At 30.5% G+C, this 23,127-nt stretch overlaps 2 protein-coding genes across 3 annotated transcripts in view; both read left to right on the forward strand.

Annotated features, from left to right (window-relative positions):
- Positions 1 to 23,127, forward strand: part of Tudor-SN (Staphylococcal nuclease domain-containing protein 1) — a 472,363-nt gene that overhangs the window by 227,711 nt on the left and 221,525 nt on the right. The window lies entirely within an intron of this gene.
- The window catches only part of LOC145319946 (uncharacterized), a 70,347-nt gene that overhangs the window by 33,662 nt on the left and 13,558 nt on the right, over positions 1 to 23,127 (forward strand). Inside the window, exons 6-7 of the mRNA XM_080162346.1 lie at positions 10,650 to 10,747; positions 15,164 to 15,209. Of these exons, the coding sequence (XP_080018472.1) occupies positions 10,650 to 10,747; positions 15,164 to 15,209 (144 nt within the window). The remainder of the gene's footprint in view (positions 1 to 10,649; positions 10,748 to 15,163; positions 15,210 to 23,127) is intronic.

The raw sequence follows: 23,127 nt of genomic DNA on the forward strand, positions 1-23,127 counted from the left end.
TCGGACGGGCGGCATATGAAACAACTTTAGAGTATAGAAACGCATCGCTTGTAAAGAAATGACTTATTAACACATATACCTAATATTAACTATATTATAAGCCCATAAGCTATACGCTACACATGTTTTTGGGGACATATGGCAATACTTACACGCGTTTTTGGCGTAATATGTATAGCATCCGCTAGTTGTAGGGGGTTATTGGTTCGAAACTCAACCCAAAACCGAGGAGAGGAATAAACATTAGACTGTAAAGTAGAATGGTACCCAAAGTTTTCTCATTCGTTTGCTTAAGAACTTTTATTAATTATGGATTGGTTCAAGCTTCCACCAATGTATCAATCTATAGAAGGGGTAATTTTGTTTATCATAATTTAGGGTGGACCTAAATGTATCGTCCATTATTCTATTCATTAAGATCTCTTTAAAAAATTTTAAATATATTTCCAGCTGCTATGCCAGATGTGTTACAAGGGAACTAATAGGTTAACAAACATAAAAATTTAAGACCAAACAATTAGGACTTCCAGACAAAGATCATGCAATAAAAATTTGTTGGAAATTATTATAATTTTCAATTTAATGTCGCAAAAGTGTCATTATTGATTTATGATAATTAATAATGAATAACTCAATAATTTCATCTAAGTTGAGCTTCTTTGAAACTTATTGTACTTGTTTCTGTAAAATCACAGTTTGAAGATTTAAAAGTTCAGATATCTAGAATTTGCCATTATTTATTATTTGTCTAATCATTGAGATTTTTAATGGTGTGCCATCAATTCCCCAAAAGGTATCACAATATAAATTTATAAGATCTGCAAATTTTTACTGCAGCACAAATTGCCCATTTACGACAACATTTATTCCTATCATGATACACGCCTTTAATTATTTTGCGCTTTTGTCTTATGTCTACACCATGACTTGGTGGGAATGATGAAACACCCATTTTAAACCATACTTGCTTTGATGCGGCAGCGATAACGTGAATTTGATTTTAATAGCAAAATTACTTTGCAAGTTAGCTATGATAGTCTTTAGGTTTATTTTGTTTTCCTTCTTCTCTCATATTTTTCCCTTTTTTTTCCTTCCCTTTCAATTGCCCCTTCTCTCTTTGCTTTTTTCTATATACTAAAGGCCTCTAGGTGCACTTGAGGTGAGGTAGGGAGGAGTCCACCCTTTCCAATTTCATTTTAGTTTTAAGAAGAAAATTTGAAAAAAAAATGGGGGAGGGGTCATTTTTTTCTAGGGGCGATTTCTTTGAGTATGGTTGTGGTGCCTTCTACCTAAATGGTCATAAAACTTTCCATGACTTTCCTATGAGAAGCTAAACTGTAAAGGAATACTACATCGATTCAGCTGTTAGATAGATCCTTTAGTACACACACACATACACAAGTTTACTTTTATATAATGATAATGATAAATCATGAGCTCAAAAGTTTGAAATCATTAGGACAACGCTATCAATAAAGTTTTATCGGATCACAAGAGCACCCGCAACCATAGAAGTATTAATGTGTTTTCCCAGCTTTCTAAAAATAAGCAACAAATTAATAGATTACTGGGGATTTCTCCTATATCGAAATTGGAACACCAATGACCCCTCCCCTTCATTCATTTTGACAAGGAATGCAAAGTTGTTATTCTTTTTTAGTTAGGGTAGGTTAAGTAAGGTTGAAGGAAAAGTTAGGACCCTGTGGGGATAATGCTCTTTTCGATATTAGTTTTTGTGTTTTGTAACTTCCATATCTTAATTTTACGTACAGTACAGACAAACAGTAGAACAAACATACCACCCTAATTATAGAGTAGCTGCGCTACTAAAAATCGGAAGAAAACAATTTTTCTCATGAAATTAACTACGAGACGATGACATCCTATTATTATCTTTCATTTACGTACTGATTATCTAGGATAAGACAAAGCAAGATAAAATAAATCTTGCTGATTATGTATTCTAAAATGCCTTTGCTCGCTTTTAGATACACTGTAATTGTTATAAGGAAAGAACAAATGTATTAATGAAATGGAAATGTTAATATAACCTTATTGCTTTTGATCTATTATTATATGTTTCCTAATATAAAATCAAATTTTGGCTTTTTTGAGGAAACTTCTAAAGAAAGCCCACCCTACTATTTTTATAAAGATTATTATATGGAAGACATAATTTTTCCCCTATAATTTATTAGTTCCTTAAATAATTTTATATTATATTCAAGATTGACAATATCCATTTAAGCAAAGATCATCAATTAACAATTGTTATATAAGTTACAATGTCATAAAAGGGTTACAGGATATCTAGGAGTTTGTCTTTATTTCTGTCTCTACCATAGAATCTTGCAACTGTTGAACCATTATGGTTCTCCTTTAAAATGTAGCCTCTTATAGGCTCTTTGTAAGGTTTGTAACTGTTCTAAGAGGGTATCAACGCCCTCCCAAGAGAAATCGCAACTAGAAAAATTAATTATGGAGTAGCTTCCCATGTAATTGTATATTCCTATCGATTAGAATTTTAAAGCAAACGATGCAATAACTAAATAGCAATTCATCTTGTAAATGTAAAAGTTATATAACAATCAGACAATTTATTCATTACACCAGGGACGTTTTAATAAGTTAGGAAAATGGGTGTTCCCCCAAAATTAAAATTTTGGAAAGAAATAAAAATTTTTCCTCATGGAAAATTGGCAACCCCAAAATTACCCCTTTAATGATAGTTATTGGAGATAAAGTATGGACACTGTTACTTTGTACAACTCAATCAAGATTTAATATTACTCCCCCCAAAAAAGTTTTTACTTACAAAGTATAAAACTAATCTAAATTATAAAAGTCAGATACAAAAATTTAAGATTTTAAAATTAAACGTTATCGCTCTAAAAAAAGACATGATTTTTACAAATTTATCATGTATGAAAACTGGAGTTAAGAGATAAATAAATTGTAAAATAAAACCATTGATGCTTTTTTATTAAATGAAATGGGGTATTCCTATCCAGTTTTTAGTTTAAGAATGAATATTTTTTGCCCGAGGGAATAAATGATGGAGCGATAGCTCATCATTTGTTCACGAAAATTCGAAAAAGTGTGTCTTTTTCTATGAAGAAACTTTACCTGAAATGGACATTTTTCTTGAGGGAGGATTGAACCTACCCCAACAATGATTTAAACCATTCTAGGAAACCTTTTCTGAAAAAAGAGGGAAAAAATTGGTCAAGTGTCAGGTGGTAAAAAGTTTTTTTTAATATACAGATAGTTGGACTTTAATATCAACCTAAATATCAGTCAAAGACGTTTATCACATACCTTAGACTTGGGGACATAAATGAGATAAATGTAATGGCTTCAAATTGGCAAGGCAAGCCAGTGCAAATCATTGACCGGACCCTTTCTCCTGTGTGAAAACTAGACGATAATTGGTGTACAATCGCTTCCGCATATTATGACATCAGCACAGTGTTTTAAAACTGAGAGGGAACATTGCGCTGTTTATTACACTAGTGCCGAGAGTTTATGATATTTTTTCTTATTTGTTGGCTTAACAACTTTGGAGACTTATATTAAATTTTGATTTGTCTAAACGTTTCAACCACTGATTGAATCATAATTGGGGATGTACATTAATTTATCGGTAATTTTCCATGCGGTTTTCTAAAGATATATGATATGATAGAACTGCGGAAGTGAATTCACACCCGTATAATTATATTAATGAAGCTACATAACTGAAAACGTCATAATTTTGCAATAGATAAATTTCCAAGTCATCCACATGATTTATGAAATTTTAGCCGCGTAGCATCTCTATAATTGTCTACAAGTCTTAACTATGGCATCATCTGAATAGCGTTATCAGGCTGATGTTTTAAGCACTGCTTATATTAGTAATATTGACGAAAATATAGGCAAATTGGCGCTTATATGTCATTTTAATAACCTACCATTTTTTTATAATAACATTACTTAAATGAACATGTATATAATATGTCAGCCATGAACACTTCTAATTAATGTCATATGGCCGACATAAACCATTAGACAGTCACAGTGTTTTTAAATTTTATCTTCGCCTCTTTTCTTTTTTAGACATTTTCGTACTTGTTAGCTGCTACAATTATATATAATTTGGCCATTAAAATTATTTCTTAAATTAGTTATCCTATTATATAAAGCACAGAGATTTTTTGTTTTTCCGTTAAGATCTCGCTAACTACTAAACAGAATGAATTCTCTAACTTAGGAATCTTTTAAAAGGTTCTGTATTAGTTTTAGGCTATGCGATGCGAGGGGAGAAGTTATCAGATGATTATTATTATTAGTGTTTAAACGAAGGACTTGGGACTTTCGGGGCCCATTTTTTAATAGTGTAGGGTGGTTCTAGGCCATTTAATGTGAAAGAAATCCTCTTTATTTGCAGCTCCTACAGGTCAGGGGTGAAACTACTTTTTTTATAAGAGCTTATTTAAATCAATATTATGACAATGATGGCATTGATCACAAAGTTTTTGTTGATATAACACCAACACCACGCCTAACATGGATGATATAGGCTAAAATATGATAATTTTGAATCTATCTTATTAGCATAGATAATCAATCTATTTAGCTTGAAATTTATTCATTTCAAAATTTTGACCATTAGATCTTCATAAAAAATGGCGTTTTCAAAATCCTATGTTTTTTTCTTAAATGGGGGACAATGTTTTAGAAAGGGTGATATTTTTTAGGAGGTGTAACACACCCTCTTTCAATTTACCTTGCAAAATAGACTTACTCCTGTCTTGGACTAATACTAAGCTTGCGAACAATTGGTTCTGCTTTTTACCAGCTCTTAAAGAACAATATATAAGTAAAAAATGTTTTTCTTTATGGTTCTGTTCTATTTGGATTATATCATACATTTTTTGTTTTAAAGTCTGTCCTAATGGTTTTGTGAAACATTTTGGCTAGTAGTTTTTACTTTAGGGTATATTATATATCTTAGTTTTAAAAAGGTAAATATAGAAAAAGATAAAATGATAAAGTTTTAGAACAAAAAATAAACTTATACAATTCATAACTATAACGATTAGGTGTAATAGTTATGAAGCTTAATTGGTTAGTTTTACCGCTCTCCTTCTCCCCTTCCTCTCTCTCTCTCTCTCTCTTATTTCTTATTCTCTTTGCCTATTCATTTCTCCATGAATTTTGGAAATATTTTTGAAAAATAATAAAGAGATTCTACAATAGGATGATGAATATAGCTCAATATTTTTTCACCGATTTTTTAGACATAGACAATTAATCTAAAAATAATATATATGCTTCTTCTTCTACTTGGCTTAGAGATCTTAATGGATAAGACAATCAACGTCAGTTAATGAAGAACTTTCATTATGATTAACAAAATTATCCCTTCTGCAGATTTAAATTATAGTTTGTACCAACCAATCAGTAATTAATAATTGTCCCCAAACAACCAGGGATATTAAGGATAAAAGTCATTGGACGTTAAATTTTTAAAATTCCTTATGCTGATAAACAAAATTACCCCTTCTGTAGATCAAATTCTTGGTTGACATTAATAGTTTGGAACTAACCAATCAAAATTTGATATAGGTACCTAAGAATTTAAGACAACGAATAAGATAAAATGATTTTGAAACTTTGGTTACCAGTATAAATTTACAGTCCAATGTCCCCTGTCTCGCTTAGTTTTACTTAATTTTGTCGGTGTCCCTGTTTTTTCATTGACTGGCCATGGTAAGCGAAAAATCTCATCAATCTTATAAACACAGTTTTGACCCCATAGATGAAATTTCCAATAGATTGGGGTCTTTTTTCCCCACTTTTTCACCAAAAATAATCTACTTACTATAATAATAATATAATATTTTACTGAGTCTATTATTGAATTCTGATTGGTTGGTTCATTAAGTTCAACCACTAATTGTAATCTACAGAAAGAATAATTTTGTGATAATTATTGGGGATCTACATCAATTTATCGGCCATTGACTTATCCCTTTAGATCCTTTCAAGTTTTCAATTGTTAAATTTGTAACATTTTGCTTATTTTCAAAAATAACAAACAACTGTTTTTATAAAGCTACTTTTGAGATTTTCATTAGTAATCTATTATAATTTAGTCTGTGAATCAGAATATGTTTATCGATCAATATTTATTATGGCAAGACTTGTAGATTTCTTTCAATTTAAAAAAAAACAAATTTAATGTGTAGTTTAAAATCTTTTTGACTGCAAACTATATCTGCTATAAAGTGTTTAATAAAAGTGTTCATTTCTAACACAGTATTATAAATTAATATTCAATCATTATAAAAGAATATTAATGCTTATGTTAATGAATTTTTTTAAAATGATAGTTGGGGGCAGAGCTGGGGGGGCAGTAATAAACCACTAGCAAATTAAAATATTTTATCTCTAAAAGTAGTTAAAAGATGCCGCTATTACAATGTAAAAACGCAGGAGTGCATTCATTGCCGTAAATGAAAATTTACAACAACACAAGGTAATCTTACCCCCATGCTTCACTTTTATATAAAAAAACTCCAAAACTTGTTTCAAATTAAAATCAAAAGTTAGTTTTTCTCACAAAAAGATTTTAATTTATTTCTACTAGTAGCTACGCCCTTAGAAGTGGGTAGTCGACTCCCCCCAACCACACATTTTTTATTTTAGTTTTTAAAAAGTTAACAAAAAGCTTCTTTTGGGGGAGGGGTCATTTTACAAGGGGTGATTTCTCTTCGGAGAGTGATGGTACCCTCCCTAAAATAGTTATAAACCTTCCTAGGAATTATGAGAAGCTATATTGTAAAGGAGAACAATATCGGCTCAAAGGTTAGCGAGATCCATCAGGACACAGAGACTCACGGATCCTGTTACTTGTATATTAAGATATATAAGTTTTCCGGAATTTTAATGTTAGGGGGAGATTTGAAATCTGCATCAAATTTTAAGGATTTTTTTATAAAATTCGTTTTTTGTATAATTCTTTATCTAAAAGCGGGAATGCATTTTAAGTTAAGTAATTTTGACCAATAGGATAAGTGGATTTTAAACTACCTGCGCTCTAATTGGTTGAATGATGTACGCCATTCAATCAGGGCGCAGATTTTTTAAATCCACCAATCACAGATGCCAAAATTAATTAACTTAAATTGCATTTCCGCTTTTAGATAAAGAATTATAGAAAAAACGAATTTTATAAAAAATCTTCAAAATTTGATGCAGATTTCAAATCTCCCCCTAACTTTAAAATTCCGGAAAACTTATATATCTTATTGTATATATTTGTGTCTTTTTTGAATATCACACACTGTTATAATGGAAGTATATAAGTGGCATTGAACACACACCAAAAACGCTATTCTCATGTCAAAAGCTTTACTCAAATTGTTTGACCACCGTGATGATGAAGTACATGGACATTTTTTATATTAAATATTTATCCTATTATATATATAAGTAGTAAAGGAATTTTGTCTGAAGCTTAAGATCTCAATAACTATTGGTCCGATTGGGTTCACTGTTTTAGGGGAGCTTTACATAGGTCCTGTGATGGTTTTAGGCTATATTTTTAGATTTAAGTCTTGAGTATGATTATTAGCTAATTTTTTAGCCACTTTTAGCCTCTTCAAATACAGAGCACCTAGATGCTAGGGGTGTAGCCGCTGACATATTAGCGATATGAGGTCATCATCCTAATGACATGGAGATATCGACAATATTACATTTAGAAAGTGAACATGGCTGAAATATTATTCTAAGCAAGGCATGCAGAAGGGGGGCATATCCGCCCCCGTGGCAGAATATTCTAATTTAAGGACACTAGTCATTAAGCTATAAAAATCGGAAAGAATTTTAATGAATATAAAAGATTTGAAATCTGCATAAAATTTTAAGGATTTTTTATAAAATTCGTTTTTTATATAATTCATTATTTAAAAGCGCAAATCCAATTAAAGTTTATAAATTTTGACCAATAGGATAGGTGGATTGGAAACTACCTGCGCTCTAATTGGTTGAATGATGTACGTCACTTAAGCTTCTCCAATCAGGGCGCAGATAGTGTTCAATCCACCAATCACAGATGTCAAAATCATTTAACTTAATTTGTATTTGCGCTTATAGATAAAGAATTATACAAAAAACGAATTTTATAAAAATTCTTTAAAATTTTATGCAGATTTCAAATCTGTTATATTCATTAAAATCCTTTCCAATTTTTATAGCTTACTAGTCATGTCTTCAAAAAAAAAGTGGATATAGCTGACCTGTTGACAACATGCCTTTAATGCCAATCATAATTCCCCTATGACATTAAATAAAAGTGACCATGACTAAAATACTGACAACCTAACTTTACTTTTGAAAAACTTTCCTTGTCTCTATCACTCTATTCATCTTTCAACATCTCAATAGATAATATTCATTGAAAGGCAATTTTACTTCAACTGAAAGTGTAGCAAAATCAAACATATTCCTAAGCAATATAATTTGATGCTTATTTTCGGTTAGGTAAGGTTAATATTCATTTGGTGACCTCTGTCGGTGGAATAGCTATATTAATGCCTTTTTTCCAGTTGGGCTTCGAAATCGATTAATATCCAATTGATTAAAACCGGTTCTTAGCAATATTGAAAAATCATTTTTTTTTAAATCATTGTATTACAGACAATTTTCTCCGAATATTAGAATAAAATCATAAAATTAACACTATTTTTGTAAGCCCGTATTTTCAGTCTCTCGGTGCTAACGAAACTGATTTTCATCTTTTAATTTTTTATCTTTTAAAAAACTGCCTATAATACTTTGCGATTAATAACTATTAACTAATTAGGTATAAATAGGGGGATGATTTCTATTACCCAATCGTGGATTGTGGGATAAGACCCCCAATAAAAGATTTAGTTAATCTTATTATGTAGGCTTTTTATCATTAAATAGATACATGTCTAATGTCTATCTATAGATAAATAGAACAGAAGTGTTCAAACGTCCTTTAGACAATCTTTGTATTTTTGTCTTTATTTCATGATTTGAAGTGTTGTTATGAGCTGTGTCTGTTTGAGAGCTATTGCATTCCCTTACTCAATTCATGAGATTTTGTAAAATTATCTCAACATAAGTTTATCAAATGCTACATTTGTTGCTTAAAAGTTAATGCCTATTCTAACTGATTATTTTTTACAATTCCTGACAAAAAAGTATAATATTCATGATTTTATAATATCAAGAAATTAAGTTTACTGTTATTGTTTTAGCTTGTTATTGCCGCACTACTCATAGAAATATGTGCCTTGTTTTTTTAATTTTTCAAAAAGATTAAAAAAGTAAATTAACTGAACATGATATTTAGTTCTGCCAAAAGTTTATTGATATCAGCAAAGGGAATCGATTTTTAAAGAATATTATAATACCATATGATTGATGAATTACAGAATATGATATTTCATGTTTCAAGATAACACTGGAGAACAATTGTTAAATGGGCAGACAGACACACTTTAGAAACATATTAGCTTGGCTACTAAAATGATGAAGAAAATTAATAAAAATTAAAAACGCGAAAAAATACTGAAATTGATTTAGTTGTGGAAAAAAGGGTTGCAGCTTAACCACTTTTACCCTTTTTATAATCTAATATTTATCTGCTTGTTTTACTATTTTTTTGCAACTAACCTATCCCTAGTTCCTGAGAAATACATCATTATCTCGCCAATATATAATTAATATTAATAGAAAAACTAACAAAGAAAACAACAGAAAAAGCTGAGGCCCATATCAATGAAATTTTTAATCAAACAGACGCTGCGTTTTTCAAAAATAGCCACATTGGACCAAAAAAGACAAAATTTCTCCCAAAAAATGCTCCAAGGCGGCTGCTTGTTGTCGGGGAGGTAACGAGTTTGAGACTTTACCCAAACAACATCATATCTAAAGATGTTATGTAATACTATTGACTATTCAAAATGATATCAATAATAAATGCCTTGGCCCTAAAGCAGACGTAAAATTTATACAATTAAAAGATTGTCTGAACTTTTAAAGGAGGCATTTTAGTGTTAATTCAAGTTTCTTTTCATAGGATAATGTCTAAAAACTATTAATTTTTTCATTTTTATTCTTGTACATTTTGACCTATTAAGCAATCAAATCATATGGAATGGAATGAATATTAATCAAAAAGATGCCCTTTATAGACACATTCATATTAGCTACAAAGGTTATAAAAGAAATTCATTTCTTTTAATAGAAAATTCTTGCCAATAAATTTTGCTAGAACAATGAAGTACTATAAAGTTATAGATTTATGATTAAATATAACGTATAACAGTTTCTTTATCTTTTTTGTTAGAATTTGCCGCTCGTACTTCTGAAACTATAGAATAAGGCTTAAAAATGAAAGACTAACTAGATCGGATAAGCAATTGTAAGATATAACTCTAGGGCTCCCTCCCCCAAAATAGTTGAAAACCTTCCCTGGACCGAAAAGTAGCTTCATTGTAAAGGAGAATCATATAAGTTCAGTAGTTAGCGAGATCCTTTTATACAGACAAAAAATGCTTACTACTTTATAAAATCCTTACTTCTTTACAGAATAAGATGAAAAAAAATAACTTTTTTTATTTCAGACAATATCTGGTGTTGCAACGAGTACAACTTTGAGAATTTTGCGCAAACTCTCAGCTCAAGGACGGCATTTGGCTAAAGTTTTCATCAAACTTTGCAGGTGAGTGGCTAACTTGTATATAAACCATAATTGGCACAAAAAGTATATATACCATTTTAGAATATGTGCTACAAAGTACTTTTATTTTATTTTAATTTTAAGTGTGATATTGACAAACTGTTTTAAAAACCATAATTGCTACACATAGAATAGATACATATTTCAAAAATAGAAATAAAAGAGCTTTCCAAATACTTTGGCTTCCTGTGACATTATTTATTTCGTAAACAAATCAAAATATTATTACTTGGATGTTACACCAGATTTGCATATACTCAAATAAAGTAGTACTCACTGAAGGCTAAAATAATTATATCTCCCATCCACCCCATTTACCCCATCCCGTCCACCTCTTACTGGATGAACAAACTGACCAATTAATGAAGTCCAATTTAGCAACCTAAATTAACGGCTAATTTTCCCCTGTCATAATATCCACATATATTCTATATCCATTAGTAAACCTTATTTACAAAATACCACTTTTGTGCGTATTTAATTATATTTCGTAATTTTTCCCAGTATTGAAACAGCATATATCCTTTACATTTAATTTAAATCAGAAATAATCTATTAATCTATCAAAATATTCTCAGATTTAATCAAATCCTAAGATTATTTAATAAAAGAAAACATGATCTCTTATTCACTAAAAGTTTACAAATTATATTTTAGATTGATAATTTTATTACTGAGCTGGATCTTTAAATCATTTTAGTGGTCAGCCAGATCGGGGTGAGCCAACTTTCCACCAATGAGAGCACAGCATTTTATGAAATGCCGCGCTGTGATTGGCTGAAATTCGGCTCGCCCCGATATGGCTCACCACTTAAATGATTTAAAGATCCAGCTCTGATTAAAAAAGTATCATGATTCATCTGAAGGTTTGATGATATTTTCATTATTATAAATCTAATTTTATAATCTTTCTCTCTCTCACTAATATCATATAATGCATAAATCCTAAGACCTAAGAACATAAATTAGGGAAGGGAACGATTGTAGATATCCTACATCTGTAAAAGACTGTGCAAGCAAATTTTGCAATTTATCTTAAATTCCAATTTTTACCCTTTCCCCTTTCAGACAAATAAGAATAGGAAGATTGACTAAAAAAACTTATTTTTAAACTATTTTATTTTCTTCAGGGTCCCCACTAACTTAGAATTTCTTAATGTTTTAGACCAATCTTTGTGAGATCTTTAGCTTGAAAGACAATTATCAAGTTACTTTAGTGACTTTTGCCATTAATTTAAAGTAGATAGAGATAAGGTACAAATCAATACAATTTGCTAAATTTGAAATATAAAAGTAACAGGTTGTCTATGTGTCTGTCTGTAATGAAGGAACCGCTGAACCGATATGGTTCTTCTTTACAGTTTAGCACCTAATAGATCCAGGGAAAGTTTATAACTATTTTGGAGGAGGGCACCACCACCCTCACAAGAAGAATAGCCCCTAGAAAAATTTTCCCCAACCCACCAATTTTTTAAAACTTTTTTATAAATAAAATTGAAAATTACTAAATATAACTAAAATTTAAAATTAGGTGGTGGTCCCCCACCCGCCTTTAGTGCTCCTAGAGGTCTCTAAAGTGTAGCTGCTAGTTGTTTCATCAAGTACTGGAGCTACATTTTACTTTTTGATTTCTTTCTCTCTGTTCCATACCTAATTTGTTCATTGAAGCAGTTCGAGTTCGAGGTATAACTTTCCAATACAATACTAAGCAGATAACTAAAGAAACAGGGACTTGTATTTTATGATGTAAGCAAAGCAAAAATTTAGATTAAAAGAATAGTATCTTATAATACAGTAATCATGTTAATACATGCAGAATTTCTAATGATTTTTTAAAATTACACATATTCTTCAACAATGATATTCCAAACATACTGCTTATTACCGTGCAAAGACAATAAATATTTCTAGAAAAATGTTGTGCAATCAAAGTCCTGTGTATACTGTTCTAAAGATAAATTTTACATGCCCCGAATAAAATCTAATACATATCTTTAAGTGCTTTTGTATTGCAGCAAATAATTAGTTGGAGCTTTTTAACATTTAATGAGCTAACCGCAATATCAGATTTTGGGATTTATTGACAATATCTGCAAACAAATTATTTGTTACTAAAGCATAAGATAATTATCATGCTTCGCCACTTAGAGACAAAATTATCATTCCTTCAAACTTTACGCGGATTTTTCCTAATAGTTTTCGGCGATTTTTGTGAAACACCTTTTTAAAAACACATGCAAATTCATTGGTAAATAATTGTCGACTTCTGCAGAAAATCGTTGCAAAATCATGGGCCCGCAGTTCCGTAGAAAAACTGTACTGGACGTTTGGAGGGTGGTGTTTTGGTGGGGGGCTGGATAATGCCCCGATCATATTAAAGGTTTTTTTTACCACTAAACCAAACTGTATTATGGATTATATGGTTTATAGCTATTTTTTCCCACTTCCTTATCCTTTGAATTCAAATCCACTAGACACTATATGTTACAGCCGCTAGTTTACAGATATAGGACAATATGGACGGTAAATAAATCTTCCTTCAAAGTTCCTGTTTGATATTCTGCCTTTGGATATAGGTAGGGGGGGGGGGGGAGTGATTAATTTTTCAAAGGACTGGATACGGGATATGATAAAACTAGAAGTTTTTACCTTTTTTCGTTTGGAGTAAGTTTTTGAGCAAATTAAACTGTATATTCCATAAGATACTGTGATATGCGTTGGTCTATCAATTTTGTAATTTTTAAAGAAAATGTTTAAATTTTAGTATTAAAACAGAATGTGGTTTATTAACTTCTTAAAAATATTAGACTTTTTTGCGAATAGTTATTATTTACAAAATAAGTGTATTTTTAAGATAATTCGGATTAGATTATTTTAATCAAATTTTTATTTTTGGGAAAGATCGCTTCTGTGGAATTTTAGTTTCTTGTTAACAAAGAAATTGTATAATACCTATTATTTGGAATTTCTGCACTTACAGCATATCTATCTGTCCATCTATCTATCCAACTATCTATCTATCCATCTTTGTATCCATATATCTGTCTACCTATAAATTGGAAATAATGCACTAAAAGATCAAATCTAAGATTTTTAAAGACTAGAATTTAAGAGGTTTTTAAAAACATTAGGAATAATATATATAATCTTTTAAAGATATACAATATACATAATCCTTTTTTCATTAGATGTTGTTTTAATATATCTTAGATCATAATTTTAGATTGAAAGTTAGGAATATTTTTGTTCAAAAATAGCGCAGCAACACTAAAATGTTCAGTTCATACAATCTTTTGAATTGAAATGGCGAATATATAGCCTTATAGAACTACTACAAACTTGTGCATCTCTGTTTATTCGATTACATTCCACAGTTAAAAGGTTGAATCCAATATAATCTATGATTACGGTTTTGAACCTCTAAAAAACGTAATAAACCATCCCCCCCCCCCTCTTGATATTGATATCATTAAGGCCGATATGACTTTTGTTATCTATCATTCTATTTTTTACTCTCTTGGTAATGATATCATTACCAAGAGGAGGGGAAATGGAATCATACATAAGCGTTTTACTTCGCTACTTTTTAACATAAGTATCCTTGTTTGTTTTTTTAATCATTATCTTCTTCTTAAAAATGTTTAATAATTAAAGTTTATTTTGTATATTAGGTGGTTATTTGATACTTAAAACAAAATTAAAATATACTAATAATTCATTCAACAAATTTGAAAAAAAAATAAAATTAAAATAAGTTAATGATTCATTAAATATTAGGATGTTGAAACTAAGTTTACAGATTTTTAGTATTCAAAATGGATTTTAAACAAATCTGTCATTATGGTCTAATATGCATAGACATAAATTGATAAGTATTCATCGGCCTGATGGACTGACGAACAACGTGAGTTACTTTTTTGAGTAAGTCTATTTCAAATTCCCATAAATTTTATTTTCAAGTATTCTTATCGACGAACAGTCGGACATGTGAACAAACTAAGTTTTATAGTAGATTAGCTTATAAAAAACTACATTATATTTTTTAATTGAAAGTTAATTTGGATGCTAAAAATCATAGACGTCCAAGGGGGGGGGGGTAATGGGGCGATTACCTCCCTAAACGAATTTACCCCCCCCCCCCCAAAAAAAAAAAAGCTTGGACGACCCTGCTAAAAATTATACCATATCTACCCATGAATGTTTCCCTATCGGTTTCCTATATTAATTTAGAAAGTTCACTTTTAGTATATTTTTTGCTCTTTAGGACTTTCAGAAATCCCTACGGGGGTAATATTTAGGACGGGGGTAATAAGAGGAGGGGGTAAACAATAACCAGTTCTGGCAATCATTTTTTATTGTGATTTTTATCATTTTTAAAATATAATTTTCTTTTTTCAGAGACCTGAGAACTCCAAATGGAAGTGGACTTTCCCATCATGTCAAGGTAAGGCTAAAAAGGCTGAAAAAGGCTTGAAAAGGCTTGAAAAGGCTGAAAAAAGCTTGAAAAGGCTGAAAATAAGTTGAAAAGGCTGAAAAAGTCTGAAAAAGGCTTGAAAAGGTCTTAAAGGCTAAAACGGCTGAAAAAAAAACTAATAAGGCATAAAAAAGGCCATAATAATTCCTAATATCGGTCCGTTCCTAATGTCTGTTTGTCAATTTAAACATTTGTATTCTTTGACATAAACATATATTAATAGTAATAAAATAAATATTGTTCGATTCTAATAGACGTTGTCGTCCTTGTTTTTAAGTCTTTATGGCGGCAGTTTTAATATACTTTTTTACCATTAAAATAAATATCTAAAATTGAATGGAATTGTATGAAATAACAGGACCTAAAAAGGGTGTTTGTAAAGTTGTTTCATCCCGTTCGCAACATGTAGGAAAAATTGTCGTTAAAAGAGAGAAAGGGATGATAATGTACTTTACATGAAACCCCCCCGGAAAGTTAATAAATCGTTCTCATTCGTAATCTTAAACTTTTAGGGTAAGTTTAATCAATTTAATTCACGATTGGATGGTAAAAAGTAAGAGAATTCAAACTTTTCCAGCAATGAATAAAACATAATCTACATTTTTTTGTAATCCTATTTATATTAACGAGAGGGTATTAACGATTGTCCATTCCCTGCAATAATGATGACTCAATGTGTAAATGATAACACACCATTTATAAAAGAAGGACACATATAAATGATGTTTAATCATAGCCGTATAAAATGTAACACCGTTAATCTGTTACTATATTTTTAGTATAGTCCACAAAGGAGCCCTTTTCTCATTTTAAATTCAAAAATACTCTTTAGGCCATACGGAGGAGGTTCTTTCAGCCATTACCTAATAAACATAGCATTATACATCCCTTTTTCAAGAAGCTTGTTTGTGGTCCTTATACAATAAAAGTGGCATTGCGAAAGATATATTAGTTTCAGAAGATTTTATTAGTAAGGTTTTCTGTTAGTTGTTTTCATATTACATTAAATATTGTTTTCTTTAAAAATGTGAAAAGTTAATGTGGTATCCGCCTCGGTTAAATGGCGGACACCCAAGTTCAAATGATTACGGCAGTGCGAACAGACGTGGACACATATATTATAGAGAAGCTGCGCTTCTCTAGCAATCACTAAATAATAAACAGAGTCTATTCAGATGTTACTTTATTCAGGGTCTAAGGTTTACTAAAGTTATATACAACAAATAATAAATACACAGATTGGAATAAATAATCCTAAAGCAAAATCAATATAAAATACATATACAATAATCAGATTGGGCAATAATGATCCCCCATCCCTGGAAAGGGTGGGGGAACCAAACAATACAGCTTAACCATAATAAGGCTGTCAAAATCTATCATTAATTTTAAAGCATAGGGAGGGGTCAGGCTGACCCCTTCCCCGGTACTCGGGGGAGGGCCCTCGGCCCTTCTCCGAACCAAGGTCAGGGTTGCCATAGAACATGGCTCAAGGTTGCCGAATACCACATTAACATTCGTACATCAATACTTTTGAGTTAAATTTGGTTTTATAGACTTCTATCATATAAAATTACATCATTAAAGTGCTAAACGGAATACTAAGGGCTTTGTAATATTGGATATTTGTCATCACAAAAACCACGTCCTATATGTGGTGTGATATAATTTCTGCCAAACTGACAAAGTAAATCAAGTCACAAGTAATCAATATGGCGTTTAAATAAAAATATTTGGCCTTATCCTGTTTTTTTATAACCCTCCTTCCCCCCCCCCCCCACACAGATTTATGACTCTAGCAGAGAATAACTATTTTAGGTTAGGTTAAGTTAAAGGCAATATAATTTAAAAGAATTAAGCCATTATTTTGTTAATTGTCGCTTTTTAAAATAATATTTTACCAATTATAGAAGACAAATATATTTAGATTTTACTATTTTTGATTGTAGGGTTTTTTAATAATCTAAGGCAACAATTCTGATTTTGGATTTTGATTAGTTTTTTGTGTAGAAGTGTTTTCACATCCCCAAGTGTGAGTTAGTATTGTGTTACAGAAAAAGGCGATTTTCAAAATGCATTCGAAATTGCTTTCCAAGTTTTTAAAAACATTTTGGCGGATTTTTCACTTTTGTAATACTATTCTTTTATTCTGAATTATATTGTCATAAAGCTTTCAAATCTCGTTATAATATATAAAAAATCAGATCAGCCAATAAATAGCTTTTCTGTTTTTTAGTTTTGTTGTCCGTCGTTTAAATTTGCCAGTTTCTTTTATCAACAGATAAAAAAAACTGGGTCGAAAAAACGGTATAATTTTGAACAAAGAAAAAAGATCCTTTAAAAACTGTGGTAGGTTTTAAAAGAATGGAAGTTTAGTATTTAAAGAATGGATTGTCAAGTGTTATTGGAATAGATATGGTCCCATTGTTATAGTTCCGACATACATTTTAGACGTGGAAGGTTTGTATTGACTTAAAAGTTGATACTTTTGTCAAATATGTGGTTTTTAGAATAGTTGCCAATGGTTTTTATCGAATTATCAAATGGTATTAGGTCAAAATATGGCATATTATTTTCATGCCTTTTTGAAATATAATCATCAATAATATAAAGTAACAGGATATCCAGGTTTCTGTGTCTGTGCGAGTGTGTATATTTACTAAAAAATCTCGCTAACTACTGAACCGTTTTGGTTCTGCTTTACAGTTTAGTTTGTCATTGGTCCTGGGAAGGTTTATAACAATTTTGGTGGAGGGTACCACCGCAAACCCCAAGATGTTTGTTATTCAATTTAATTCCCCCTTCCCCCTACCTGTTTTCCTAGATGCCTCTAGGGGCGTATCTGCTAGTTTGTTGATAAAATAACAAACATCACAAAAATTCAAATTATAGACCAAATATTGTATCTGAATTAAATTTTGACCCTTTAGATAGGTATGTATTTGAATTTTGCCATATTTATAGAAAATATTTTTCTAAAGCCATATTTATGAAATGTATTTGTTCAAATTACATATACAGTTAAATTAAACTGTACATAAGTGTTTATCTGAATTTTAGGCCTCTAAATATTAGGTTAAGGATAATCAAAAATTGATAATAATATTGTACCAAAAGATCTCACTAACCAACGGACCTATTCGATTCTCATTCAGTTCTTTTATAAATATGACTTAAAAATATCTCTCCCTTCCTTATTTTGAAATTGCTACTAAAAATCATTTAACAACTTTTCTGGAAATGGAAAAAACTTAGCTAAAAGTAGAATTAGATTAATTCTACTCCATAAAAGATGGTGTTTCATCATGTACGTTAAAATTACCACATTAGCAAAAATCTGTAACTATCAAACTATATTTTTATACCAGCATAGGCTTAATATCATGGTTAAGTAAAAGGATGCCTGTTTGTCTATTTGTGTAATTACTGAACCGATATGGTTCTTCTTTACAGGGTAGCTTCACATTGGTGCAAGAAAGGTTTATAACAATTTTGGGGGAGGATACCACCACCCTCGCAAGAGAAATCGTCCCTCGAAAAAATGACCCTTAAAAAAAGTATTTTTGTTTTTTCTTCCTAAAATTGCATTTGAGAATGAGGGGTTGACCTCTCCCTCCCTCAATGGCCCCTAGAGGACTCTAAGGGCGTAGCTCCTAGTTATCATAAAAGTGTCAACAGATTTGCTTTTGTTACGATTTTTAGGGGGCTGAGATTAAACCCCCCCAAAAAAAGATAAGGTATCTTACAAGCTTCTAGTAAATTGCACAACATTAAATAAAAACCAGGTAGAGGTTCAGGCAATCTGTAGATAAATTGCTATTAGACGACTAAATTACTTTTGTTTAAAATAGTTATATACAAAATGTATTCAATCCTTAACTTTAGTGGGGGGGGGGGGGATTTAATGACGATTTCTCTTGAGAATGTTGAAAAAAAACATTCCCAAAACTATGAATAACACTTCTCTGGAACTATAAGGGCTTCACTGTAAAGGAGAACTAGATCGGTTCCGCGGTTTGCGAGATCATTCGTGACACACAGACAGACATCCTGTTTCTTTTATCTAAAAACAATGACGTTTTTTCTAATATTAGTTTCTCTCCGTGATTAAATTTGACTTTTTTTTTGTTTCCTTATTTGGCTTTGGGACAAAGTTTATGCAATTATTTTTTTATCAAATCCAAAGGTTAATAAATTCTGAGCAGCACATCTACAAATATTTCTAGAAGCGCATCTACTCTGTAGGTATGGCATGTATGTACGTCAGGGCCTTACTTATGTTAGATGGCGGTATAATATTCTTTAGTAATTGCCAGATTTTATAAATAAAAAGAAATAAAATAAAAAACTCCAAACCAGTAATTTTATGACGATACCTGTAAATATTTTGTTTCTTTGATAAATAGTTTTAGTATTGTTAATTAAAATATTATTTTCTTTTTTGCTTCACTAGTTATAGACATAATTGTTCTAGTTTCATAATTTTTATTAGCATACCAAATTAAGGATATCTTTTTTTGATAAGTATCTGTCCTGAATTTCAATTCTTTTTTTGAAAATTACTGCATGGAAACCCTTTTAGTTGTTTTTATATAGAATATATTTTGTTTTAATGAAGAATATTTTATGGGTTTTTTTTTGGGGGGGGCGGGTGGTCCAGAGTCTTCGTCTCAAATATTGAGAGACTCCTCCCACCCCACCAAACTCATGAGATATTTCTTTGGGGGGGGGGGGGTCACATCCCTTATCTTAATATCATTAAAACCTTCAAAATACCATTACTTCCATAAAATTATAAATTATAGATCGGTTCAGCCGTTTTTAAGATCTATTTGGATACAAACACATTTTACTAGTTTATAGAGTAGGCTAGATTGCTTTTTCCAGAATATTAATTTGATTAAACCAAATAATATGATGTGTGCATGTTTGTAATAATCAAAAAGTACATACACCTTACTTTTTTGTTTGTTAAAATAAATTCAATATTATCTAAGCTTATATGCTTATCTCTCCTGTTTGTAAATACTTGAAAATTGAACCTTAAAAAATGGGCAATAATTTGCACATAAGTTAAGTAGTTAGAATGCTAGATATTTTATTGTACAGCTTTAGGTATTAGTGGATTTTTAAATGAATAAGATGCACCTGTTTTTGGCTAGGACGTTCCGCCTTGCGATGCTAAAGGAAGGATTTTTTTCTGACTAAAGGTTATTGGAACAGACTTTGTCTTGCACTTTTTAGATAAACAAGATATAAAATCTTGTTAAAAATTTAATTTATTAGCCTGTCATTGGTCAAAGCATTTTCAACAAATGAAGACATAAATTATAGAGTCAGATACACACTTTATAAGTAAGCATTTTCATTTTGCGCCATTTTTGAGTTTAACATTCGTATTGCGCCAAATGCATTCGTGGTATAAATTGTCAAATGCCTTTAGTGATTTATGTAAGATTATCTTTCTCTAACCTTTTATCAAGTAACTTATCTTTGAAGCTAATTTTAAAATCTAATAACATTATCATTATTACCGAATATGTTATTGATTTTTGAAAACCAAAACATATCTGCAAAAGATTTTTTTTTACAATTTGATTTTGTTTTGCTAAAATTGGATTATTTTTTGGCACTATTACTTGAACACCCTTTAGAACGGATTAAGAATTAGATGTGCAATATTTTGAGGCCATATATTACACCCCATATGTACAGGGTGTACCAATATTTATAGATCATATTACACCCCATATGTACTGGGTGTACCAATATTTATAGATCATATTACACCCCATATGTACAGGGTGTACCAATATCTAGATACCGTATATTACACCTCATATGTACAGGGTGTACCAATATTTAAATACCATATATTACACCCCATTTGTATAGGGTGTACCAATATTTAAATACCATATATTACACCCCATTTGTACAGGGTGTACCAATATTTATAGATCATATTACACTCCATATGTACAGGGTGTACCAATATTTAGAGACCATATATTACACCCCATATGTACAGGGTGTACCAATATTTAGATACCATATATTACACCCCATATGTACAGAGTGTACCAATTTTTAGATACCATATATTACACCTTATATGTACAGGGTGTACCAATATTTACAGATCATATAGTACATCCCAAATGTACAGTGTGTTCCAATAACTTTTTGTCATATAGAATTAGACAGGGTGTTTTAAAAATATAATTTTTAAGAAAAGTTTTGTCTTTAAACACAGTCCAAAATATTAGAAACTTTAAGCATCTTAGCCGCCCTGTATATTCACATATACAAAAGTTTTTTTCCAACCTTTTTTCATCTCTTATGTGTATGGCTTTAAAGGGGTTTAGATAATCCTTTTAAGGAGGATAAAACATTTTGGGGTTGTATCGAAACTTTAAAATTAAATATGGCAGAGATTAAAGTAAATTTTTGAAATTGGAAAACATATTTTGTCAAAATATCTAAACTTTTATTGTTTTTAATCGAAGTTTTATATAATGCCCATAATAAATGATGTCATACTGGCCTACCATTAGTCAATCATGATCAACCTTACTTTACTAAACCTAAAATAAGCATTAAAACATGTTACTTTATTTTAGTTAATTTATTTCAGTAGGCTTACAACAGAAAAGTTTAAAAGAAATCTTTTTTTCGTCTCAACCCTCTGTTACATATGAAAGTTTACATATTACAAATATATAAATGCATTATTACCATATGCATAACGGGGAGAGGCACAAACATTAACCAATTTAATTCGATTATAATCTTGGAACATTAAGTAATTGCTTAGTACTAGAAAAAAATATTTTTGTCCATAAGTAGCCAGGGGGGGAGGGGACTTTTATGTTAACGTTTTCTTGTTCGTTGTCTTTACAACTTTGGGGACTTTCATAGAATTTTGATTGGGTGGTTCATTAAGTTGAGTGTCAAAACGTTTTAAACACTAATTGTAATCTACGGAAGGGGTAAATAAGAATTGTTAATCATTAATTTACACAAATGTATTTATGATTGGTAGCTTATAATTAAAACATTTTTGGTTTTCAAATCTTTTCAATCGGTTAGAAAAACTAGGAATCATTTTTAAGTAGTAAAGTTAAAACTTGGAATTGCTTTAAAAATGTCCGTTTATGTGTTATATATGTTACTTATATCTTTACTATTTACAATTTTAAAAGTCAAGCTTTTAAAAAATGATGGCCCTAAATTGTACGTTTATTTTTTTATTTTTTTTATTGACCATTTTCTACATTGAAAATATTTAATCATAATTATTATCTTGTAAATGTTAAAATCAGACAAAATAGTTTTCATCGGATTAAACAGAGCATAGAGCATTAATCTTGGGAAATTTTTGAATATTCTACTGGATGTTGTCATTCTTGTGTATAAACCTACACATTTGTGCAATTTTCATGGAGAAAAAGGTCAATGGGGCTTAAATCTACACCCCTTTCTTTTCGTCTAAAATGATATGCTTGATTTTAATAATTTATATAGGGAAAGAGGGAGATAATTTCCAGTGTGGTTTCAAAACTGATTAATTATCCGCTGGATTATAACCAGTTCTGAGCCCTGCTGAAAAATTCTATATAGGAAAAAAGACAATTTTCTACGAATAATAAAATGCAAAAATGATAATGCTAATACCAATTTAAAAGCAATTTACTATCTGCGGAAATCTGTCTATAATACGATGCGATAAATAAATATTATCTATCCCTGTATTTATGGGAAAAAGTCAAGTACAGTTTAAATTTTTGGCCCCAAATTTTACCATTAAAAATCAGAATCAGGGTTGGGGTTTCTGAAAAGTATACATTCCCTTAGCGTAAAGGGTCAATGCTTATGGTAAATGGAA

This window comes from Acartia tonsa, chromosome 5 (assembly GCF_053477335.1).
Source record: "Acartia tonsa isolate MP-2025a chromosome 5, ASM5347733v1, whole genome shotgun sequence".
Classification (NCBI taxonomy): Eukaryota; Metazoa; Arthropoda; class Copepoda; order Calanoida; family Acartiidae; genus Acartia; species Acartia tonsa.